Source organism: Heterocephalus glaber, unplaced genomic scaffold (genome assembly GCF_053883595.1).
Source record: "Heterocephalus glaber isolate CG9 unplaced genomic scaffold, H.glaber_assembly_v1.0 deba00001861, whole genome shotgun sequence".
NCBI classification, from domain to species: Eukaryota; Metazoa; Chordata; class Mammalia; order Rodentia; family Bathyergidae; genus Heterocephalus; species Heterocephalus glaber.
The window spans coordinates 419,340-441,836 of NW_028258501.1; the positions used below are offsets into that span (position 1 = coordinate 419,340).

Genomic DNA, 22,497 nt, shown 5'->3' on the forward strand with positions numbered 1-22,497 from the left:
AGATCTTCGGAGGGGGCGGGGCAAGGAGTGGCTGGTGGCCTGCTGCCACATTCTCCCGTCCCTATGAGAAGAGCAGGCAGGCACGTCTGCCACCAGGAAGTCCTGTGGGTTTACGGAGCTCCCGGGGAGACTGACAGGCCTGACACTCCCAGGAGCCATAAAGCAGGGCCTGTCCCAGCATGGCGGGGGGCGGGGGGCGGGGCAGAGGGCGGCAGCAGGGCTCCTTCAGGGCTAGGGGAGCACGGGACTTCCTTGGTCACACACAGGCACCAGCACAAATCTCAAGGCAACAACCTTTATTGCCTGCAGGAGAGAGCCGAGGGCCTGCCACAGGGAGTGCAGGCAGGAGCAGAGGGCACGTCAACACGGCAGAACAAAAGGGACAGGGACAAGTGCCTTCCATCCACCCCAGAGGGAAGGCAGCCCGCATGAGTGACTACTGGGTGCCCTGTGGAGGGCTGGCAGGCTGTGGCTGTGGAGGGGACCGAGATGACTGCTTGGAGCTGTGCAGAGGAAGAAGCTGGGCTCCTGGGAGCGGCAAGCGCGGCAAGCGCAGACCGGGTCAAAGCCGGCCACAGGCAGGGGAGGCGGTGTCGTCACTCGTCACTTGTCACTCATCCTTCTTGTCCGTGGGGCCATCTACTGCAGCCTGTGAAGGGACAGAAAGCCCAGCGTCGCCACAGTCCCTTCAGCTAAACACAGGTGCCCAGACAGGAGAACGAGGCACACCCTGAGCAGTGCCAAAGGCTGGCCCAGTGAGTGTGTCACTGCCTCATCTGCTCGGGAAGGCCGTGAACCTAATGCCGGCCTGGGAAGGGCTGCCCTCGCCAGGTAGGATAAGAGAGCATCAGGGGCCTCTGCTTCGGCTCTTCTTCAGCAGCCAGATTAGAACTGGGAGTGCTGGGTGCCCAGAAGGCCAGCTTTCAAGTCCTGGTCAAGACCTGTCCCAAATCCGTACACCTGCCACAGGTCCCCGCCTTAGTGTCCAAACTTGGGTGACCAGGCATGGACACAAGCTACATGAGCTGATTTCCCAACTGCATGTGCCTCTGGTCATGCCTGGAGAGCCCAAAGCAGGCTGAGGACTCGGGCCACACTCATGGCTGGGCACAAGGGTGGCAAGGCCCAGAGCACAGGACCTTCCTCAGCAGCGCCAAGCCCCAACCCCGGCCGCTGACCTGCAGCCTGGCATGCTCCTTCAGCAGGCGGTCATACTCCTTGGTCAGGTTCTCAGACTGCTTCCGCATAGCCAATACCTCGTTCTCAGCTTTCTCGAGTTCTGGAAGGGGTGCGAGTGATGAAGGCAGGAAAACATTAGAAGACTGGGGTGAGGGCCAGGAAAGCTACTGGCTCAAGACGGGGGAAGCGGCCCAAATCCATGTCAAGTGGGATTCTGCTGCTCCTGAGTGGTGCACGCTGCCTTTACAGCGCCTACACCCAAGAGCAGGGGGATGGGGATGACCAGGCTGCTCAATGGAAGAGCCCTCTGGTCCCCTTCACGGAGCGCACTGCAGTGGCCCTCAGCAGGAGTGACCCCCAGTGACAAGGACGCTGTGAGGAGCAGCAGCAGTCAGAGCCTGTGGTGCCGAGGGAGGACAGCCTCGGCTCCAACTGGCCTGGGGAGGCCAGTGGAGAGCTGGTTTAGATTTTCCAAAATAAAACCACCTCGAATTCCTATCCACTCCCTTCCGGACACTCCCCTTGCTCTCGCCACAGCACACAGGCAGCTGCCAGGGCTTCTCCAGGGCCTGCCCACTGCGGCTATGCCTCCACTCATGGCTCTTGAGCCTGTGTACGAGGCCCGTCATTGGGGGTTTCTGGGGGGCAGGGGGGAGACAATCCTCACTTTGCTTGGAGACGGCCAGCTCATCCTTCAGCTTCTTCACATCAGCTTTCAGGCTCCTGTTCTCCTCCTGCGCCTTGGCCGCGGCATCCCCGGTCTCTGACAGCTGGCCTTGGTCCCCGGCAGCTCCCTGGGAAAGCGCCTCGGGCCAGGTCACTCGGGAAGGAGGGAGGCCGGCAAGGCTCCAGCCTAGGCCTCCCTGAGCTGCAGTTCCTCAAGCTGTCCTGGGTCCTTGCCCCTTCGGAAATGTCAACACCGAACCAGGCCACTGCTTGCTCCCAGCAAAGGCCATAACATGGCTGGCCGCCGAGGGCCAGGGAAGGGCCAGTGGGGCCACCTGCTGCAGCTCACAGGCCACACACCCTGCCTGCCCTGGCTGAGGGCCCTGTCTCCCTCCTCACCAGCAAGACTCAGCACTCCATGGAGCTTACCACTTCATCCACTAACTCAATGCGGAGCAGTCTGCTGTTCTCCAAGTGACCACAGCTGTCCCCTCCTCCCCAGGCTCCAACTGCTCAATGCAGCCAGTGACCTTGAACCTGCCCTGCCCATCCAGCTGCAGCCCACCTGTGACTCCCAATCCATCCGTCTCCTTCCAAGCTTGGCTCGAACCTCGTCTCCCGGGATGAGCCTTCGAGGACTGGCCCACAACCCCATCCCTGCCTGCTCCCTAACAGAGAGATGTGCCGGTCCCCAGCCTTGTGCAACAGGTACAGGAGAACAGGGGTCTCGCCCGAGACGTGGCGGGTCCCGGCTCACCAGGGACTCACTCTGACCAGGAGTGAGACCAGGGTGGCAGCAGCCACGCCCACTTCCCCATTGCACCTCCTCTGTTCCCCATGGACAACTTCCCCTTTGCACCCGCACCCAACCCCAGCGCCCCAGCTTCCTGGGCGGCAGCAGTCTCTCTTGGTGGCCCTGGGGACATGCCCAAGCATGGCAAGGCGAACTGCACAGACAGGGCTCACCTTCTTGAGCTGGTCATTCTCCTCCATGTACCTCTTGGCTGCCTCACTAGCACTCTCTGCCTGCTTCTTAAAGGCTTCATTGGAGGCCAGCAGTGTGGCCTGCTGGGAGATGAGAGTCACCAGGCGTCTCAGCAGGCTGCAATTATTTAGAGAAAGAAGAGGTGAGGGCACATGACTGGCAGGCTTGTCTTGGCCACTCCTGTCCCAGCCTGCCTGCCTACAGCCTGGCCCTGGCAACACCAGGGACAGGCGGGGCCCCCAAACGGCCACCCAGAGGAGGTGTGTGCAGATGTGCGGGTGTGTGTGTGTGTGTGTTAGGAGCAGGGACCAGGGACGCCGTGAGGTTCTGGAACGCCAGTGCTCTCCTGCTCGGGGTCTGGACGTGCCGGGCAAGCCTCGGCACCGCTTCCCACCCTGCGAGGCTGGGCTTGCCTCAGTAGAACAACAGTGGCTGGCAGATGTAGGCACTCACTGCATGCCAGGCTCAATCCTCTTATCTGCCTCAAGAGGCAGCTGCTACCACTGCCCGCATTTTAACAAGGAGGAAACTGGCGCTCAGCAGGGGACAGTGACATGGCCAAGGTCCAGATCCAGAAACAGACATGGCCGCAATCACAACTCGGGTCTCTGTGCCAGAACCACCACTTGTTCAGCTCCCAGGTCACGCCACGAGCCAGAAAGGCCTCTTCTCTCCCCAACTCCTTCCCATCCCATCACGCGGGCAGCTGCCACAACACATCCGTCACAGCAGTGCTCGAATGGAGGCCCTCATGGGCTAGAGGGGACAGACAGGGAAGAACCAGGGCGCAAGCGCCCACTGCCAGTCTAAAGCAGCCGAGGGGAACCCAGGCAGCAGCTGAGGGTAGACGCCACCCCTGTGCAGTGGCAGTGAGTGCCAGGGACAATAGGGAGGGCCTCCCCTGGGGCAAGCACCGCTCAGGAAGGTGAGGTGGTCACAGTGGGGCCCAGTGCAGCCATGGCACTCAGTCAAGCCAAGAAAAAGGAAGAAAATCTGCTTGCTCCAGGCCTCTTCAGGGAAAGGGCTTGCTCAGAACACACGAAGCAGCCTCTCGGCCCTGCCAGGCCCTGGCGAGCTCTGCCCATCCCACCTGCGAGCTGGGTAGGCACGCAGCATGGATAGCAGAGTGGGGGCATTCTTTCCCCGGCCTGAGCTGGGCTCTTGGGGCCTGGCAGAGCCCCTTTCAGACTGTGCACCCATGGTGCAGAGGCCCCCAGAGTTCCTGGTTTGGGGAGAAGCTCACAGGGGCCCCTGGTGGCACAGGGAGAGTCAGGCCATGGATTCCTGGCAGGAGAGGAGAGTTTCCAATGACTTGAGCTCTCTAAAATTAGCAGCCCAGACCGCGTGGCTGAGGGCTCAGGTTTCCCTGCCTTAGCCCTGCTTCCCACGGGCCTGCCCCTTGACGGGCTGAGCCCCGAAGGTGGAAGAAGAGCCACTAAGCACTGCAAGGGCCAGCGAGAAGCCACCCACATGACTCACAGGGGCATGGCCAGAAGGCAAGGCAAGAGGCACAGGCCCCAGGCATTCTGCGGCATAGAGGGAGAAGCCGCTCCTGGCCGGAGTGGGGGAGGGACGTGCCACACCCGCAGGCCAAGCAGGCGGCTCCTGGGAAGTACCCAGGTCAGTTGCCTGGCCACCCAGGCAGGCTGCCACTGGCTGGGAAGATGGCTACTGCCAACCTGAAGGTGGCACTGGGGGACGACCATGCCAGCAAACCAGGGGCCCGCTCTCCTTGGTGCCACCCCAGGGCACCCAGAGTGCAGCCCCAGCCCTGTGCCATGTCCACTTGCAACCCCGGCCCCACTAAGCCCAGGACCAGCCTTCAGCTCACAGGCCTTGGCTCCCCCTCCTCTGGCCAACTGTCACAGGCACTCCCCACCTGCTGGGCACCCCCGCTGGCCTCTGGGGCAGACATTCCTGCTGCCTGGCTCGAGGCCCAGCAGCTCTATTCCATGGCCCCTGTGCCCCCAACATGCCCAAAGCTGGTTCTGGACACTGCCTTGCTCCGCAGCCTCAGCTTTCTTCTGGGCCTTCTCACCAGTGAGGTTCAGCTGCCGCCCACACTCAAACGCAGCCTGTCCCAAACGGGCCTTCCCTTCCCATTTATGCCAACAACCCGGCCATCCGGGCTATGGTGGTGGGCACACAGGCTGTCCCCTCCTCAGTTCAAGCCACGGTATGTATGATACACTGCACATCAGCTCTGGACAGGCCACCTGCAGGCGCCTCCTGCCTATTGGTGACCTGTGTGAGTTCCTGTCCACGCTAGGGGAGGCAAGGCTAACTGCCAGGCCTGCGTGGCACCATCAGCACGTAACACCAAGCCCTGGTGGTCCCCAGAACACACTCCCCAGCCAACTACCTCCCTCAAGAAAGCCTTTCCTGATGTGCTGCCCATGCCCCTTGGGGGATGCCTTAGGCCTACAAGGGCCTCTGCGTCCTGCCCACCTGCGAGAGGGGGGCCCTACCAAGCCACAGTACCTCCAGGCCAACCCACACCTTTCACCGCTCCACCCCCACACCTGGCAATCTCCAAACGGGGCCTTCCAGGTGACCTTAGCCCATGCCCAGCAGGTTGAGGGGACATGTCGGAAGCTGCCCCTTCTCCTCCTTATCCCTCCCCACCTGGGCCCGGGCCCAAGGGGGACCAGCAGACACAGTACTTGCCAGGCTGCCTGGCAAAAGGAGACACAGGGCAGCCCAGGGAAGGCGCCACTCCCACCCCGTGGTGGTGAGCAAGCTGGCTTGGTGCCTGCGGCGGCAGCTGAGAGGCACCTGGGAAAGGCGACTCAGCAGCACGAGCTGGGGACAAACCCACACTCGGGCCTGTCCCCAGCTTGCTCCCTCAGGGCTGTCCTTCCCAGTGGGTTCCCTGGCATTCGTTACACAGGAGCTTCCCGGACCCCACCCATGGTACCCTTGGTAACCCCTCCCAGCACAGCTGCCCCAGGGACTGTGCACAGCTCTCCACAGGGTCTGCCGGGCCCCCCAGGCTGAGCATGGTATGCGGTGGGCAGGGGCAGGCTTCACAGGCCAGCCTGCAGAAATGACCACTGCCGGCCTCCATCTCTGGCCATGCAGCTTTCCAGCACTCTCTGCTGTGCCTTTTGGGGACTGTCACCCACATAACTGTTCTGAGGTGTTCATTTAAAGGTCACAGGCGAAAACCCAGTGCCAATGCAATTTCCTTACAGTACATCGCTGTCACTGATGGCATGGCCCGGAGTCCTGCTTAACTTTGTCCAATGTCACAGGGAAAGGCCAGTAGAGAAACATAATTGAAGCCAGATGTGTCCTTGGCAGACAAACATCAGCTCCAAATACCTGAACCTGACTTGGGTCTCTGGGTAAAATGTTCTTGGATGCTGAGCAGGGCTATCATGCTTTTATGAAAGGTTGAGTAAATAAGAGAAGGCAGGAGAAACAGAACCTCTTTCTGGGCTCTGGAGAAGCAGGGCCAAGCATAGCAAGTAGGAGGTGCTGCTCACAGGCTCTTCACCAACCCTGTCTCCCTGCTGTGCAGGCACAGGAGGGAGATGGGCTTAACCAGAAGTTGGGAAGGAGCAAGATGGGCCTGAGGCCTCCCGTGGCTGGCCCTTGGATGTGGCGGCAGGGGGCGGGGCCCACAGGTAAGCTCACCTCCCCACAGGCATGGGCTGACTCCAGCTCAAGGCTTTTGCGGTGCGCAACCTGACTCTGGTGCCACAGCGCCACCTGCTGATTCCTTCCTGCCACAGCCCAGAAGACCCTGCGTGCAGCAGGCCAGGGGACGCCCAGGGAACAGGCCTCAGCTGTTGAAGAAAGAACGCGCTAGCTGCCCTAGTGAGGACCCAAAGCCAGGGGATGCCCAGGAAAGGCCAGGGACGAAGCAGAGTGGTAACAGGAGGCCTCTTATGGACCAGGAATTGGCCTCCAGAGCCTGTGGGGAGAAGTCCAGAATAAAAGCCAGAAGCAGCTCGCCTGGCAGGGCTGCCCAAGCTCCTCCCAGCACAGCTGCGGGGCCTTCCTTCCCACCTTCAGGTAGGCAGGAGCAGAAGCTTCAGCAGCTGCCCTAAGGCAGCCACTCAACCTCTGGGGGTGGGGTGGGGGTGAGTGAACATGCAACACACATGGCTGTTCTGGGGGGTCTGGCATGCTTCTTGAAAGCAGCTGAGAGTTTGTGGGTAACTTGGGGTGTAGGGAGCAACCAAGGGAGGTCAGACAACTTACGTGAATCATGGACTCAAACTGAAACATACACTGGTGGCCAGCGTGGTGCCCAGCAGCAGCCAGTGTCAGGAGTGCACCCCTCTGTCCCACAGCCAACCCCGGGGGCCGGCCTCAGCACAGTGACACTCACTCGATGTTGCAACACCCCTGGCCTCTGCCCACTAGGTGCCGAGAGACCCCCTCCCACTGGTGACAAGCCAAATCATCCCCAGGTTGTGACAAACGTCCCTTGGGGCAGCAGGGTTGGTGCTACTTGAGAACTACTGATCTAGACCTGTGCTGTCCACTACAGCAGCCACAGACACATGTGGCTCTCTAAATGGAAACTGCAACTAAGCCACAGGCCGGGGTCTAGGCCACACAGGCCACACTGCAGATGTTCAGAGAGCCATGCCAGGGGACAGCGCTGCTGTCTCTATGCTGACTCAGATCTGTTTCGCAGGAGAGCACGCACAGAAGCTTTTCCTCAAGGAGAGAGACCCCCGCCAGTTGTTTCCGGCGGCATCAGAGCAGGCAGCCCCTGCGGCAGCCGCCATCAACAGTGGCCAGCCCCTGAAGGGCCCAGGCCTGTGTGTGTTCACACACTGTCATCTCCCATCAGGCCTTAAGTGCACAACATGGCAGTTTGATGAGCCATCAGCCTGTGACCACCTGGACTCAGGTGCCAGTCCCTTGGCACTAACTGCTGAGCCCAAAAGGGGAGAGTTCAGTTCTCTACACTGGGCCAACACACCAAGCTCCACGTCTCCCAGGCAAGCATGCCAGTTGCTGCAGAGTGTCTGGGGCCTTCAGGGACAGTGCTGCAGGCCAGCGAGCAGCACAGGTGGGGCTCAGGCAGCCCCCAGAGGAAGCCCAGAGCAGCATGAGGAAGAGTGCTGGACGTACCACGGGCACTGGGTGCCCTAGGCACAGGCCCAGAAAGGCTCTGAGGAGACCGGTGCACCTGTTTCCTGCAAAGGGGAAGCCAGGGAAAGACTGCTGTCACATCGCTCAGAATCCAGGAAGCCACTGGAAAGAAGGCAGTATGTCAGGAAGGTCCAAGGGGCCACACAGGTGGCAGAAAGCTTACTGGGCAGCGCCTGCTGGGGTCTACAAAGGTGATGGTGGCCCTATGCCAGCAGCAGTCCCAAGGGTGCTGAGGAGAGAGCCGAAGGCCATGTCCTGGGCCCAGACATGCAGAGACCCGTAAGAACAATGAACTGTACACACCCAGGGATGGATTTTCCATTAAAGACCACACAGGACCAGGGGGTCACACAGCACAAGGAGAAGGGCCTGAGGCAGCAGTTCTCAAACTCTGAGAAACCCAAGGGCTGCGGTAAGATTCCCTGAGCTTCCTGTAAACCCGAGGTGGAAGCAGGGAGGCAGGCTGGCAGCCACACCGGAACCTGGAGACAGAAAACCCTCACATGGACTGCCTGCGCAGTGTAAACCGCCACATGTGGCAGTGAGGCCTCCATCCTGTAGTGCAAAGCAGCATAGAGACTGCAAGGGGAAAGGTTCACAGACTGAAGCCAAAGCGCTAAGTCTGAAATCCCAGCATGGCTGAGGACTGTCTCTGGGAACTCACTGCTGGCAAATTTAACTCGTGCCTGGTACCCAGAGTGCTTACTACAGAAGAGCCTGGGAAGGTCTATGTCAAGAGTGCTTAGAACAACACTTTAGAGGACTCATTTTCCTATTTTGCTTATTTAAATATCACATGAAGCCAAGTGTGCTGGCGCATGCCTGTCATCCCAGCACTCGGGAGGTTGAGGCAGGAGGATCACGAGTTCGAAGCCAGCCTGGGCTACACAGTTAGACCCATGAAGTCGGGCATGGTAGCACTTGCCTAGAATCCCAGCATTCTGGGAGGCTGAGACAGGAGGGTCACAGGTTTGAGCCTAGTCTGGGCAATTTAGCAACTTAGGGAAGCCCTGTCTCAAAATAAATAAAAATGGACTGGGGATGTAACTCAGTGCGAAGGCCCTGGGTTCAATCTTGGAGGGGCGCACTCGTGCAATCTGGAGGTGCGGCACAGGAGTAGGAGCACTTGCCTAACATGCCAAGGCCCTAGTTTTAATCCCTAGGAACGCCCCCTGAAGCCTGATGTTCCTTCAGTGAAAGTGTACTACCAGACAACTTCCTGCTCGCCACACACACACAGGGAACTAGGAGACTGCCTGGTGGTGACTCATCAGGAAAAACAGCAGCCCACTAGGTGGATCTACAGTCAGGTAGGCTGAAAATTCCTATCTGGTACTATCCTTCTGTCAACTCGAAGAAGTGAGGCTGAGGCAGGCAGGTATCAAGGCAGAGGCTAGCCTGGAATACATAGGAGACTTTGTCTCACAAAACAAAGCAAGTGCCATGTGCCTTAGGACTGGGAGGCAGGCATGGGCCTGCCTTCCTTGACTCTGCCCTCCCGACATTTACAAAGACCCACCTAAAGAGGGTGATTAAAGTTCTTCCTGAAGTGAAGCCACCGTGCTGAGGGTCAATCCTGTCCTGGTCCCCACAACACCACCTTGCTGTGAGAACTCAGCTACATCTTATGCACAGCAGCGCTCCAGGTCTGCAAGGACCCAGAACAGTTCTGACACAAGCACACTCAACCCAGCAGAGTGCAACACTGCCCTGACCTACCACACAGGCCTGCCCAGGGCTAATGGTGGCTGTGTTTTTAATCATTTATTTTCTGGAGCCAAGTTCTTATGGTGTAGCCCAGGCTGGCCTTGAACTTGTGACGCTCGTACTTCAGCCTCCCAAGCAGCTGAGGTTACAGGCGTGTGCCACTGGACTTGGGGGGGGGGGTTGTTTCGAAAAAAGTCTGTGTCACAGCTTGGAGGGGCATGTGTAGCAGGGCAGGAGATCAAGAACAAAGCAGCAGCCTGAAGCCGGATTAGCCTATTTGTTTCCTATCCCCCCACCCCCACCCCCACCCCCACCCCGCAGCCCGCCCTGGGCGATCCGCCCTGGGCGTGGAGGCTTCCAAAGGGACTGCAGGAGGAGGTGTGGCCCAGATGAAGATGAACAGCAGCCCAGGTAGCAGAGCTCCGCAACACAATCCAGAAACATGCTGGGTGGTGCCCTATGGGTCGTGGACACAGGGCAGCTGGAGGGTTGCGCCAGGAAAGGTTGGCGGTGGCACACAGTGTCACCAGGAAGCTTGCTGTGACAGAGGCACTCACCAGCAAGCCGGGTCTTGCCAAGGACCTTAGAGCAGCGAGGCGCCAGGGCACTGACGATCAGAAAGGAACATGGGGCACAGATGAGCAGGGAGGGCTGGCTAGAGACCAGTGGCAAGACGCTGGCCTTTTGAATAGTTAATCTTCTAGGAGGCCATGGCGACAGACACCTGTAGTCCCAGCTACTTGGGAGGCTGAGGCGGGAGGCTGACTGGAGCCCGGCTTCAAGAGCAGCCTGGGCAACACAGTAAGACCCAAGGGCAAAAAAAGTGCAAAACTTGGACCTAGCTCACCCATCCAAGAGAGGAACTGGCTGAACTGATGACAGCCCCTCATAAACTGAATGCTGCACAACCCTCGAGAAAGAGGGAGGCCAGGCGTGGTGGCGCACCAGGCCCTGAGTTTCATCCCCAGCATTGCCACAAAACAGAGGGAGGCCTATGTGAGTCATTTGGGAAAAAAAATCACTAAAATGTATGGTTGGGTAAAAGGTTAATCAAAGCAAGGTAAAACCAACAAACACAGCACTTAACAAGAATGTGTTACACAATTGTCAAAATGATTTAAAAGCTTGGAAACAACCCAGGCATGGTGGTGCACGCCTGTCATCCCAGCACTTGGGAGGCTGAGGCAGTAAGATTGCCTCGAGTCTGAGGCCAACCTGGGCTACACAGTGAGTTCAGGACCAGCCTGAATTACATAGTGAGACCCTCTCTCAAAAAAAAGAAAAAAGTTTAAGGGGCCAGAGATTTAGTTCAGTGGCACTGTGCCTGCCTCAAAAGTGCAAGGTCCTCAGTTGGATTCCTGGTACCCACCCCACCCCCGAAAAAACATCTCTATTATCATCTGTAGCCATCTCTAGGGACAAGACTAGGGGCAATCTCACTTCACATTTCTATTATCTGAAGTGTCTTAGGGGGAGGCCTTGTTTGTTTAGACCTGTTTATACTAAGGGATTTCCATAACCAAAAGAGAAGGGCTTTGTTAAGTGTTTCCTGTGAGCCACATGTGGGCTGCCTACACAGAAGGTGTGCACAAGAACATTTCTGTGGCTAAGATCACATGAAAACACAAGTTCCAAGCAGACATGGTGACACAGTCCTAGCTTTGGGACACAAACAAGGGAGGATCACTTGAGGCCAGTTCAATGAGTGAAACTTTGTCTCTTAAAAAAATAAACAAATAGGAAAGAAAAAAGAAAACCAAAAAACTCATGCTCTTGAAGGGCCACAGCCACCATTATAAGATCTGAGCCTTCGACTAAGGAAGAATATGTATTTCCGGCAAATCTTCAGAAAGGACTAAGTAGATCATTGGTGGGCCACTTGCTGTGTTCCTTCCTAAGTAGCTGTCACACCAGACTCAGCTCTCGACTGGATGGAGCCACAGGAGGGAGCTGTAAGCACAGCACTCAACGGGATGGGAGGCCAGATGTGTGGGGCTGCGGGAGTTAAACCAGCTGCTGTCTGGCCTGACACAGTCAACCACAAGTCAGGCTGCAGCCTTACACTCCTGTCAAAGGGAGAGGAAGGGCTCAGGACTGTACGAGTAGCCTGCCAACAGTGCACCCAAAGCCCAGGACCCACAAGGCTGAGGCAGGAGGATATCTGAGTTCCAGGCCAGGCTGGGCTACACAGCAAGACCCTGTCTCAAAAAGCTGCCCCGCCAAAAAAACAACAGTGCACCAAACCCAATTTGCCCCCCCGCCCCCCGTCCAGCATTTGGGAACACCGTACGGCACCAGGGAGGGCTTACTTCATTTGTCAGAAAGCTCAGGGGAGGTCAGGGTTATGGCTCAGTGGTAGGGCGCTTCCCTAGCAAGCACGGGCCCTGGCTTCCACGCCCACTACTGCAGGCAGAAAAAAGGAAAACCCTCACGCAACTATACCCAAGATGGTATGCACTTTCCACATGCAGTCACACATCGCCAAGAATGAACCGCACAGCAACAGAGGCCCCTGAAAGGTTCCTGTCACATAGGCCAAACACACGACTGGAGGAGGCAAGGAAAAAGGAGCGTGGATGAAGAAACAGCCCAGGAGGGGCCAGGGATCTAGCTCAGTGGTTCCACCGCCTGCCTCGAAAGCGCAAGGTCCCGAGTTCGATCTCCGGTACCAAAAAAAAGAAAGAAACAGCCCAGGAAAAGCCTGCGCACGCTGAGTGGTGATGAGCTGAGCTGCGTCCCAGCCCTGGGAAATGATTTTGCAGGAACTCTCTGAGGGGAGGGCAAGTCTACCTTCCACATAATGTTTCCTCTGCTCTACTTAGCACTTGTCTGCCTACCCAGCCCAGCTGCCCTGAGTTCTTTAAGTCGTCAGGTGAGACACTTCCCATTTATATTCAGTAATAAAAGCCAACTGGGTATTTAAAGTGAAAAGACAATGCTTGTCGCTCAGCAAGGCCCCGGGTCCCATACCCAGCACTGAGAAACAGAAAAACACACACACAACCTGGAAACTATGGCTCTAACCCCAGGTTTTCCATTAACATGGAGGAGTGCACGCGGTGCACAACCCACTTACAAGCAAATCCAGGATGAAGTGACCCCGCAGCCCCATTTCTGAAAGGGCACAATCCCTGAAGACCTTCCAGTCCCGCCTCTGTGCCAGCCCAGGCTGTGTATTTGTGTGCCACTCGTCAACAGTTAAAAGTTTAAAAAGGAAACAAAAAGCAACAGAAAAAAGCTTACAGATTAAGGATATAAAGAAAATATTTTGGGGCCGGGGATTTAGCTCAGTGGTGCCGCCACTTGCCTCGCAAGCGCAAGGTCCCAAGTTCGATTCCTGGTACCCAAAAGAAAAAAGTTTGGAGAGGGAAAGAAAATATTTATTAGTCTACAGTAAGTTTGCATTTTATGCTGTGTTATTAAAAAAGAGTCAACAAGTTCAGGGCTGTACATAGCGGCATATACCTGTAAGCCCAGCACATGGGAGGCTGAGGCAGGAGGGTCACTACAAATTTGAGGTCCCCCTGGGCTAAGTTCAAGACTAGCCTGAATCACATAGCAAGACAGCGAGACATTGTCTCAAAAACAAAAACGAAAAAGGAAAATAATAGCCAACAAGTTAAAACTGAGGCAGGGCACAGTGGCACACATCTGTAATCCCAACTACTTGGGAGGCCAAGGCAGGAGGATTTACCAGTTCAAGGCCAGCCTGGGCAAACTGATGAGACCCTGTCTCAAAATAAAAGCTCAAAAAAGAAAGGCCCGGGACTGTAGCTGAGTGGAAGAACACCTGTCTAGCATTCATGAGGCCCTGGGTTCGACCTGCAATACCACACACACAGGAAAGAAAGAAAATCGAAAAGTGGGCTGGGGATTTAGCTCAGTGGTTTCGCCGCCTGCCTCGCAAGCACAAGGACCCGAGTTCGATCCCCGGTACCAAAAAAAAGAAAGAAAGAAAATTGAAAAGTTTCCAAAGTAAAAAGGGCAAGCTAAGGCCAATTCATTATTGGAGGAAGAAAAGACTTTTAATCAGGCCAGTATAGCCCATGATGTCTGGAGCCTTCATTCACGTTCACTCACCCAGCTACGCTGGTCCACCAATGCTCCGCACCCCACATAGGTGTCTCAGCTTTGATTTTTTTTTTTTTTGTACCAGGAATCGAACTTGGGACCTTGTGCTTGCGAGGCAGGTGGCGGCACCACTGAGCTAAATCCTCGGCCCTCAACTTTGATCTTTTGGGACCTTTTCTAATCAACATGACGCTGGGTTTGGAACCCAAAGCCAATGCATGATAGGCAAGTACTCTGTCCCTGAGCCCCGGCCCCAGCTCTGTACCCTTTTCTGCTTAGACACCAAACACCTCCTCTGTGCTGTAACTGCATGTACAGTGGCAGGCCAGACCATTCGGCTTGGTGCCAGTATGCTCACGACACTGCTGCCACAACAACACTGCCTAACGACTGGCTTCTCAGAATGTGTCCCCACCATGCAGCCACACTTGACTATGTCTAAATGCAAAAGAAAAGAAATGGCCCTGAGAACCCTGCGATGGACTCAGGGAAGGGACACAGCCGGCACGGTCAGCATGTACAGCACCCTAGAGGTGGCCTGCAGAGGAAAGGAGGGCACCTGAGCTCCAGCCTGCCTCACACCTCCAGCCCTGCCAGGCAGCTCTTACCACTAACCCACCCTGAGCAGCAACTGGCACCTGAGCCCATCTTCCAGGCTGCCCTCAGCGAACCTGCACACACATCCGTGAAGGTCTCCCCGTGAACACAAGTCTGCTCAGGGTGCCACTCAGCGAGCTCATCCAGGGCTTTGCTTTCAACTAACACACCCTGCTACTCCTCCTGAGCTCTGCACGTGCCCTCTGCTCAGAACCATGTCAGTGCCAGGGCTCGGCCCGAGCACACAGCCTCGAAGGCCTCAAGCACTCACTCTGCAGAGGCAAGCAGGACAGAAAGCACCCTTGCCCCCCTCTCCCCCTGGAACGCCTCCCACCCACCTCCTGTGGCTCCTCGGCTGTCTCCAGACTTTCTATGCATCCCTCCGTCAACTCAGAGCCGCCCCGTTGCTGGGAGAAGCTGGGCACTCTGGTGGGCTCCTGCCCACAGGGACTTCGATCCTCTTGCCCCCGCACCCCCTTCTCCCCCCACCTCCTCTTTACCACAGCCACAAAAAGGGGCTCCACGTCCCCATGCCAAGCTCGAGGCAGGCTTTCGCACACCCCAGAACTTCCTTTTTTGCAGTGCCGGGAGAGAAGCTAGGTGAGCACTCAGCATCGAGCTGCACCCCACTTCCCCACTAGTACTGCTACAGCTCTGGTGCTCCGCTGGCAGGTGTCCCGTGTTTCCTCTTCTCGCCTGTTTCTGCACGTTGGTCCTCTGGGTATGCTTCCCTTTCAGCTACAGACAAGATCACACTCTTTCGGAGAGTCCTAAAACTAAACATTTAAACTACTGCATGCGTCTAATTCCTCCAGCTTGCTCAGCTCCTGTCTCTCCTAAGTCTGCGGGCGCCAAGCTCCCAGATGACACCTGTGACCAAACACATTACCTTCAAAAGCAGTCAGGGCCGAGGGTGCAGCCTCGGGGGCGGTGTGTGCAAGGCCTTGCCTGGGTTCCACCCCTAGGGACAACTGCCAGGAAGGTGACAACTCGGAGATGAAAGTGACAGACGAAGACGCCTGCCTTTTCTGGCTCCACACCCCTCAGTCTCCAGCCTGAGGATCCAGAACTGGCCAGCGAGGCAGTGGGCACCAGCAACAGAGGCAAGGAGCCTTAGGCCGGCAGGGCAGTGCCTAGCTGAGAGCCTGGCCTGGCGCTCCAGCTCCAGTCTGAACGACCCCCGGACCCACACCCTGAAACTGATGCCTCCCCCTGCGGTGGCACTAAGAGGTGGTACCTGCTGGGAAGTGGTTAGGCCCTGAGCCTTGGCTTTTCCTCCCTTGTGCCGCAGGAAGGCAGTGCTGCTCCATCCTCGGGGCAGAGAGCAGTCCTCAGACAACACCCAAGGTGGCCTCCTGCTGCCCAGACCCAGCCTGGATCATCTGACAGGAGCACACACGTCCCAGGGCGCTGGCTTCTCAGCCCTGGGTACCTTCCTAGACCCCTTGCCCTGTGTCCGAGCTTCTCTCCAGGTGCGGTCAGAACCCTAGGCTCTCGTGGCCACCCCGTGGCCCTCCAGGCTCTCAAGGCTTCTAAACATCCAAACCCCTGAAATATTTGACACATGGGCCAGGGTCGACCTCAGCCCTGCACGCCGCACTGCTTCTGCTGGCTTCTCAGGCCAGCACCCCGTCCCATAGAGCCCCGCGCCATCAGTCCTCTATGGTGGTGGGGTCCCAAAGATGCAAACATCACATGACAAGGCAACATGTGGTGAGCCACAGTCTCCTCTGGGGGTCCCACAACACAAAGAGGGTGGCCCAGCCAGCCCAAGGCATCCCTGGCACTCACAAGGACAGCAGCAAGGAGAAGCCGGCAATGTAGAGGTTCCTCTGCGCACGGAAGAGCTTCATGTGGAAGTGTTCCATGGCGCCGGGGTTGTTCTGCAAGTTCACCTTCTCGGTCACGTCGTCGTACTTGCAGGTCTCTCGGTAGGCATCTGTGGCAGGGCGGAGCAGAGGCAGTAGGGACGGGCTGCTTCCCCTCCCTGTCCACCAGTACCCTGTTATCTCCACCTCCACCCTCACCCCACTCCGTCTCCGGCGATGCCTGCCCTAGTCTAGCCGGCCACAAGCTTGCCACAGCCACAGCGCCTTTCCCGTGGTGCCCCCAAGCTGGGCCACCAGCCACCCCACTGGCAAGCTGAGGGTCTTATGTGTTTCAGGCAAGGGCTTTCATTCCTATGTTTTATGGTAGACTTTGTTGTTTAGGTTTTTATCTGGATTAGAAAAAAAACAGGCTCACTCAAAGTTCAACTTATCAGAAATACAGAAAGGGAAAGACTGTCACAACACAATCACCCCAGCAGCCTAGAGAAGTCCCTGCCTCCGGACCTAAGCCCCCGACCAGTCGCGTCACCTCAAGTTAGCAACTTTGGAACACACGCGGGTCTCAGAAACGATCTTCAACAGGTGTTTCCTAGCCATTGTCCCCAAACTGCATGAACACAGAAGCAATCTTCACTGTCTCCCCAGGGACTGGCACGGCTCTGGGCACACAATCACACAAGCAGTGCCTCAGTTTAGCAACACGTCCCTGGAACCACCAAAAGGGAACCACAACGTACTTACTGCTTCGCCCGGTAACTGGGACAGCTTTTATGTCAGTACACAAATCTTTGCCCAAAAAGGGCTCTTGACAGACCCCCCACGTGAGAGAGGCAAGATGCCAGTCTGGGGCTCGGGGGGCACTGCTCAGCTGGAGGAAGAGAAAGGCAGGGCATGGTGGCACACACCTATACTGCCGGCGCTCTGGGAGGCTGAGGCAGGAGGATTTAAGTTTGAGCCCAGCCTGGGCAACTTGGCAAGACACTGCCTCAAAACAAAAAATACAAAAGGGCCGGGATGCAGCTCAGGGCAAAGACCCTGGGCTCAATCCCCAATACTAGGGGAAAAAAAATAAGATAGTGGTCCGGGTATTGTTTAGTTCAGAATTTCTGGTTTGGGGGCTGGAGAATTAGCTCAGTGTCACCGCGTCTGCCTCACAAGCGCAAGGTTCTGAGTTCAATCCCCGGTTCCACACACACAAAAAAAAGAATTTCTGGTTTGGGACAGGGTCTTAGTTTCCAAGGTGATCACGCATTATACAATCTGCCTGCCCTTCCTGACATCTCTGCATTAGGAAACCCTCGGGTCCAGCAATTTCATCCCTATGAATTTATCCCACAAAAGCACTGCATCAATGTGCAATGCTTCGAAGGCACCTGGAAGGAGGGAATCAGACTACTGTGTGACCACGTGAAAGAATGCCATACAATCACTAAAGAGAATGAGATTGCTGTAAAAAGACCTTAGGGACACAAAGCGGAAAAAGCAGGACCCACAACAGTGTGTATGTGATACTGGTGCTGTAAACATTGCAATGCACAGCAAGTATTCAAGGCTGAGGCAGGAGAAGAGCTCCATGTTCAAGGCCAGCCTGGGCTCCATAGTGAGTTCAAGGCCAGCCTAGACTGCTATATAGTGAGACCTTGTCTCAAGAAAAAAAAACCCAAAGTACTCACAATGGTTGCCTGTGAGACATGAGATTATGAGGGACTTTAACTTTCTTTGTTCAATTTCTGCATTTTTGAAGATAGCTATGCATTATCATTTGTTTTGAAACAGGGCCTCATTATGTAGTTCAGGCTGGCGACCTCACAGTAATCCTTCCTGCCTCATCCTCCTGAGTGCTGGGATTACAAGCATCTGCCATCACAACTGGCTAGTTAGGCATTATTTTTGTAGTCAGAAAAGCAAGATAAAAAAACCCTATGATTTCTTACACTGTCACCCACTTCCAGGAATCCCAGCATCCTATGGGCCACCTCGGCTGACGGCCAAGAGGAGATCGGGAAAGGGTACCTCGAGCCCCCAACACCTTCACTTTCCCATCAGCTCTGATCTAGGCATGACAGCGACAGCAATTCTCAGGGCCACAGGCTCTAGCTAACTACACCCATTGCTTCTCCCTTGCATTTGCAAAAACCTGAGGCTGTTACCTGCAGGACTGCAAAGCTCTCTAGACGTTGCTGCTTAACACCAGGTGAGGAGGACGCAGTCAATCACAGCCGCCTGTCTCTCCAGAAGGCCCAGGCAGAACCCCATCCCATAAAAGAATGAAGGCTTTGTCAACCACTGGCTTTGGCAAGGGTGTCTCCGGCCCAGTGAGCTAAGCCAGCAAACAGGTGACACGCGCATGGCTGTCGTGGGGAAGGGGCAAGGCCCTGAGAAGACAACACTCAGAACGGCCCTTCCCCTCCCGGGTTCCCACCCCACACACTCAGTTCAAGAACTCTGAAGCCTGGTCTCTCCTGGGGCAGAGCTCCTAGCCCAAAGGGCTAGCGCTGATTGGGAAGGGCTCCCCCTGGGGCCCTGTGAGGTACGTGGGCAGCTGGTCCCTGCCCTGTGCACCTACGAGCCAGTGGACTGTGCCTGGCCTGTCCAGAGGTAGTGCTGCCTGAACAAAGCTCATCAGGCCCAAGGCAGGCATGAAGCTGCAGCTCGTGGGTGGGGCTCTGTGCCCTGCCCTGCCACATCCACCCTCATCACTTCTACGCGGCACCCCAGCTCGGAGACAGACTGCTGTCCACTACACAGAGGCCACACTGATCACGCACCACCCTAAGACTGCACACATCTGAGGAACAGGCAGTAGCTTTACTGATTCCTGCAGACTTGAACAGGCCTCATGGTCACCTTCCTGTAAACCGTTCGTTCCCCTTCTGGCCAAACTCCACTCGCCCCACCCTCGGCCTGGGCCACCCTGACTGGTCTACCCTTCAAACCCCAGGGGTCTGCACTCAAAGCAGGAGCTCACAGAACCATGCAGCTAGATGACCAGGTCCGGGATCTATCCCCAAGAGATGCTGCCCAACATCTAGGTGTTCCCATCCATACCCAGGACACTACACAGCTCCGCTCTGCAGCCAAACTCAGTCTACCTGGTTGTTTTATCTCTCCTCTGAGAGCCTGTATTAGCTTCAAGAGCGGAGCCTTTACTTCTAGGGGACTGGAGAGCAGCACTACTTAGGCCACAGTCCCAGCCAGTTGGCTTCTCTTGGCATCTGTTCCAGAGAGACCCAAAGAGCCACCTCCAGAACACAAGCTAAGGGCGCAGGCCTCATGGACGAGACCCTGCCAGCAGCAGCACTTGGTGGACAAAGAGAAGAGAGCCTCTTCCGCACGCAAGACAGAGATGGGCGCGAGACCTGCCTGTCATTGAGAAGCAGCAGCCATACTCTTGATGGGACTTTGCAGCAGGGACCCCATGGCATAGGGTGGGGTGCGGTCACTTACCGAGGAGCAGCAACACCAGGATGACGATGAGAACCACAAAGAAGGTATTGCCGTAGCTCACCACCAGCTCCACCAGGCGGGACTTGAAAATCTTCTGCCATCTGGGAAGGAGAAGATGAAAGGCAGAGAGGCTGAAGAAAAAGCAGATCCCTGGGAGCCCGGCTCTGAGCAGAATGGAGAGGCAGCTTGGAACCCTTTGCCAATAGTCAAGGAGCCCGCACACAGTCAGCCTCAGCTGGTGAGTCTCCCAGTTTACAGTCTCTGTGGCAGAGCGTCTCAGAAAAAGGTGCCTGTCTGGATAGAGACTCTCGAGAAAACAGTGGCGAGGGGAAACTTGTTGTCCTTCTCCCTCTGCAGTAAAGTGTTCGTCACATACACAGGCTATTTCTTTGAACTGTCCTCCTATATAGCACACCTTGGTCTGTCTAGTCCTCTACCACCCTGGGTTATTTTAAGAGACCCCAGACCTTCCAGCGTTTCCATCGACACTTCAGAGTACAGACCCCAGGAAGAGCCCTCAGAAGTGTTTGCATGCTGGAAAATCAGCAAGGCAACCTCAATGTCAGAGGCACAGCTGGAGAGGCCAGTCATTCCATCGTTAACAGCTGGCTCACAATCAGCACCGTCTGCCTTGGCATCTACTTTGTGTCTCAAGTCTTGCTCTTCCATTCCCCCTTCCTTCCCTCTGTTGTGCTCTCCTTTTCCAACTGACTCCATGTGGGAACTTGGTTGCTTATCCTAGAAAGCTCCATGCCCTGCACAGGCAAACTGGCTCTTCTGCAAGACTACTCCTGAGGTATCATGGGGGGGGGGGCGGTCTGCGCTTTTCATTTAAAACGTTTTTAAACATATCTGTGGCAATTTAGCCTTATCTGTAACATTCTAGTTTAAACAGGGATAATGTGTTCATGTCTATGTATAATTAAAAAATTAACCTCCAATTAACTTTTACCAGGTCCTCTGGTCTCATCCTTCTAGGCTGAGTAATGCTCACGAGGCCACTGCGCAAGAAACAAGCTGGTTAGGAGGGCAGAAGTCAGCCAACCAGCAACAATGTAGTGTTCAGAGCCCAGGGCCATCCCATCCCACGCAGCTGGGCCCAAGGCCGGGGAGGGCGTGGCCTCCAGAACAGAGAAGCACCCTTTCCAGTCCTTCTGGAGACCAGAAGGCAGGGAGCACAGGATGGAAGCTCAGCAAGATGTGAGGAGGCAGTCAAAAGCATCCCCCTGCCGCCCCACTCCGGACAGGTTCTACCTGTTTCCACCTGGCCCCAGTGCCAGGGTCCCAGGGCTCTACACACGCACAGGTCACAGGGCTCCCTCTCCCTCCACTCCGTACCTTCTGGGCGAAATGAAGGGAATGCAGAGGAATAACACTGCGAAGACCTCTGCATAGAGGAAGGTGGCGACTGCCGTCCACTGCAGACTCATCCTGTGGCGACCAGGTTTCCACCAGAGAGCTTCGAGCTTTGTTCCTGGCAAGGCACAGAGGGTACAGGAGGGGCCATGAGAGCTGAGCAGCCAGTTCAGGCACTCCAAAAGGCCAGCGTGCCAGTCTTCACCCTGGACGCTCCAAATCCCCCGCTAAGCTGGGCCTTTCGGCCAACAGCCCCCAAACTTGTCTGCTGGAATGGTTATGCCCCCTCCAGCGTGGGTGTGAACATGTCCAGGAGACTCCTGAGGCCTGTTTGAGTAAGAAGACATCTTGCACCGACAAAAGCACACGAGCTCCCATCAGGCGCCCAGCTCGGGCAAGCGTGCTCTAGTGCAGGAGCTGGGCGCTCTGCAAAGCCCTCCTACAGCCGCCCCGGCGACCCAGGGTTTCAGAGACCACCGTTCTCCATCACTGCCCCTCCTGAGCCCTTGCGGCAGGCACAAAAAGCCCAGCAGCCTCCTCTGCAGCTGTTTTCGGGAGCGTAAAACCTCCGGATTGCTCCTCCTGCCTCGGATGGGCTTGAGGCCTCGGGTGCCTCCCAGCTGCCCGAAAGAGCGACTCCTAGAGGGCAGGAGCCCGGGCCAAGAGCAAATACAGGTCTGCACGGAGCACCTCGAGGCCTCGTCCCGAAAAAGTTCTCGAAACAGCGGGTCTTCTCTGAAGCCACCGCAAGTCCTCGCGGCAGCCCCAGCGGGCCCCCGCGCCCCCCAAACTCGAGGGGTGCGCGCGAGGCACCAGGGGCCCCTAGTGGCTGCGGCTCGGCACGTCCTCCCCCAGGGCTCACGCCGCTACGCCTCAGGGTGCCCTTCGCCACCGTCTCGCCCCCGCGGCCGCCCTGCGCCCGGCTGCCCTCGTCCCCGCCGCCGCAGCCCCTATTTCCCTCGGTCGGGCCCCGCCTGGCCCGCACTCGCCCGTCGGCCCCGAGCCAAGAGACTCCTCAGAGCCCCATTCCCTCCGCAATGCTCATTCCTCTTCCAGAGCCGGGAGAAGCTCGGCGGCCCCGGTAGCCCCGGTCCCAGGCTGGCGCAAGGACCCTGCTCACCGAGGTTCTCACAGTCACAGCGAACGCCCAGCCACACACACCAAACTCTCCCACCACAGCCACGGCCCCGCCCCTTACCCCACGGCCGGAAACAGGAAGCGCCGCCGGGCCCCGCCCGCCCACCCTGGCAGCTCCGCCCACCCTGGCAGCTCCGCCCACGGCTGCTTCCGTCCCGCCTCCGAGCCGAGGGCCTTGCTCCTAGAGCCTGGGAGGAAGCGTCGTTTCGCGGCCCGCGGCGGCGTCTCCAGCGTTCCCGGGGCGCAGGGGCGGGGTGGGGCGGAGCTTTGGAGAAGGCCGGAGCCGCTTCTCTAGCCCACGTGCTGGGCCCTAGTCTCTGTGGTTGGGGGTGGGGCGAGAACGGGGTGGGGCGTCCGGTGCCCGGACTCGCCTCCCGCACCTCCTCCACCTCCTCCCCTTCCCTGGCT

The 22,497-nt window shown here is 57.1% G+C and overlaps 1 protein-coding gene across 3 annotated transcripts; it reads right to left on the minus strand.

Annotated features, from left to right (window-relative positions):
* Positions 1 to 281: 281 nt before the first annotated feature.
* On the minus strand, positions 282 to 22,411 carry Bcap31 (B cell receptor associated protein 31). 3 transcript variants are annotated; one of them, XM_021252281.2, is made up of 9 exons: positions 22,073 to 22,124; positions 20,935 to 21,070; positions 20,532 to 20,597; positions 19,597 to 19,697; positions 16,112 to 16,259; positions 2,812 to 2,947; positions 1,847 to 1,973; positions 1,179 to 1,279; positions 282 to 649 (listed from the first exon to the last, which is right to left on the minus strand). In XM_021252281.2, the coding sequence occupies exons 2-9, from the start codon at positions 21,024 to 21,026 to the stop codon at positions 611 to 613; spliced, it is 810 nt and encodes a 269-aa protein (XP_021107940.1). In that variant the 5' UTR covers positions 21,027 to 21,070; positions 22,073 to 22,124; the 3' UTR covers positions 282 to 610. The 3 variants fall into 3 exon arrangements, with proteins under 3 accessions (XP_021107940.1, XP_087060224.1, XP_004875004.1); XM_087204098.1 differs by lacking the exons at positions 20,532 to 20,597; positions 22,073 to 22,124 and adding an exon at positions 22,151 to 22,411; XM_004874947.3 differs by lacking the exon at positions 20,532 to 20,597 and having other exon boundaries at positions 22,073 to 22,156.
* Positions 22,412 to 22,497: the final 86 nt, after the last annotated feature.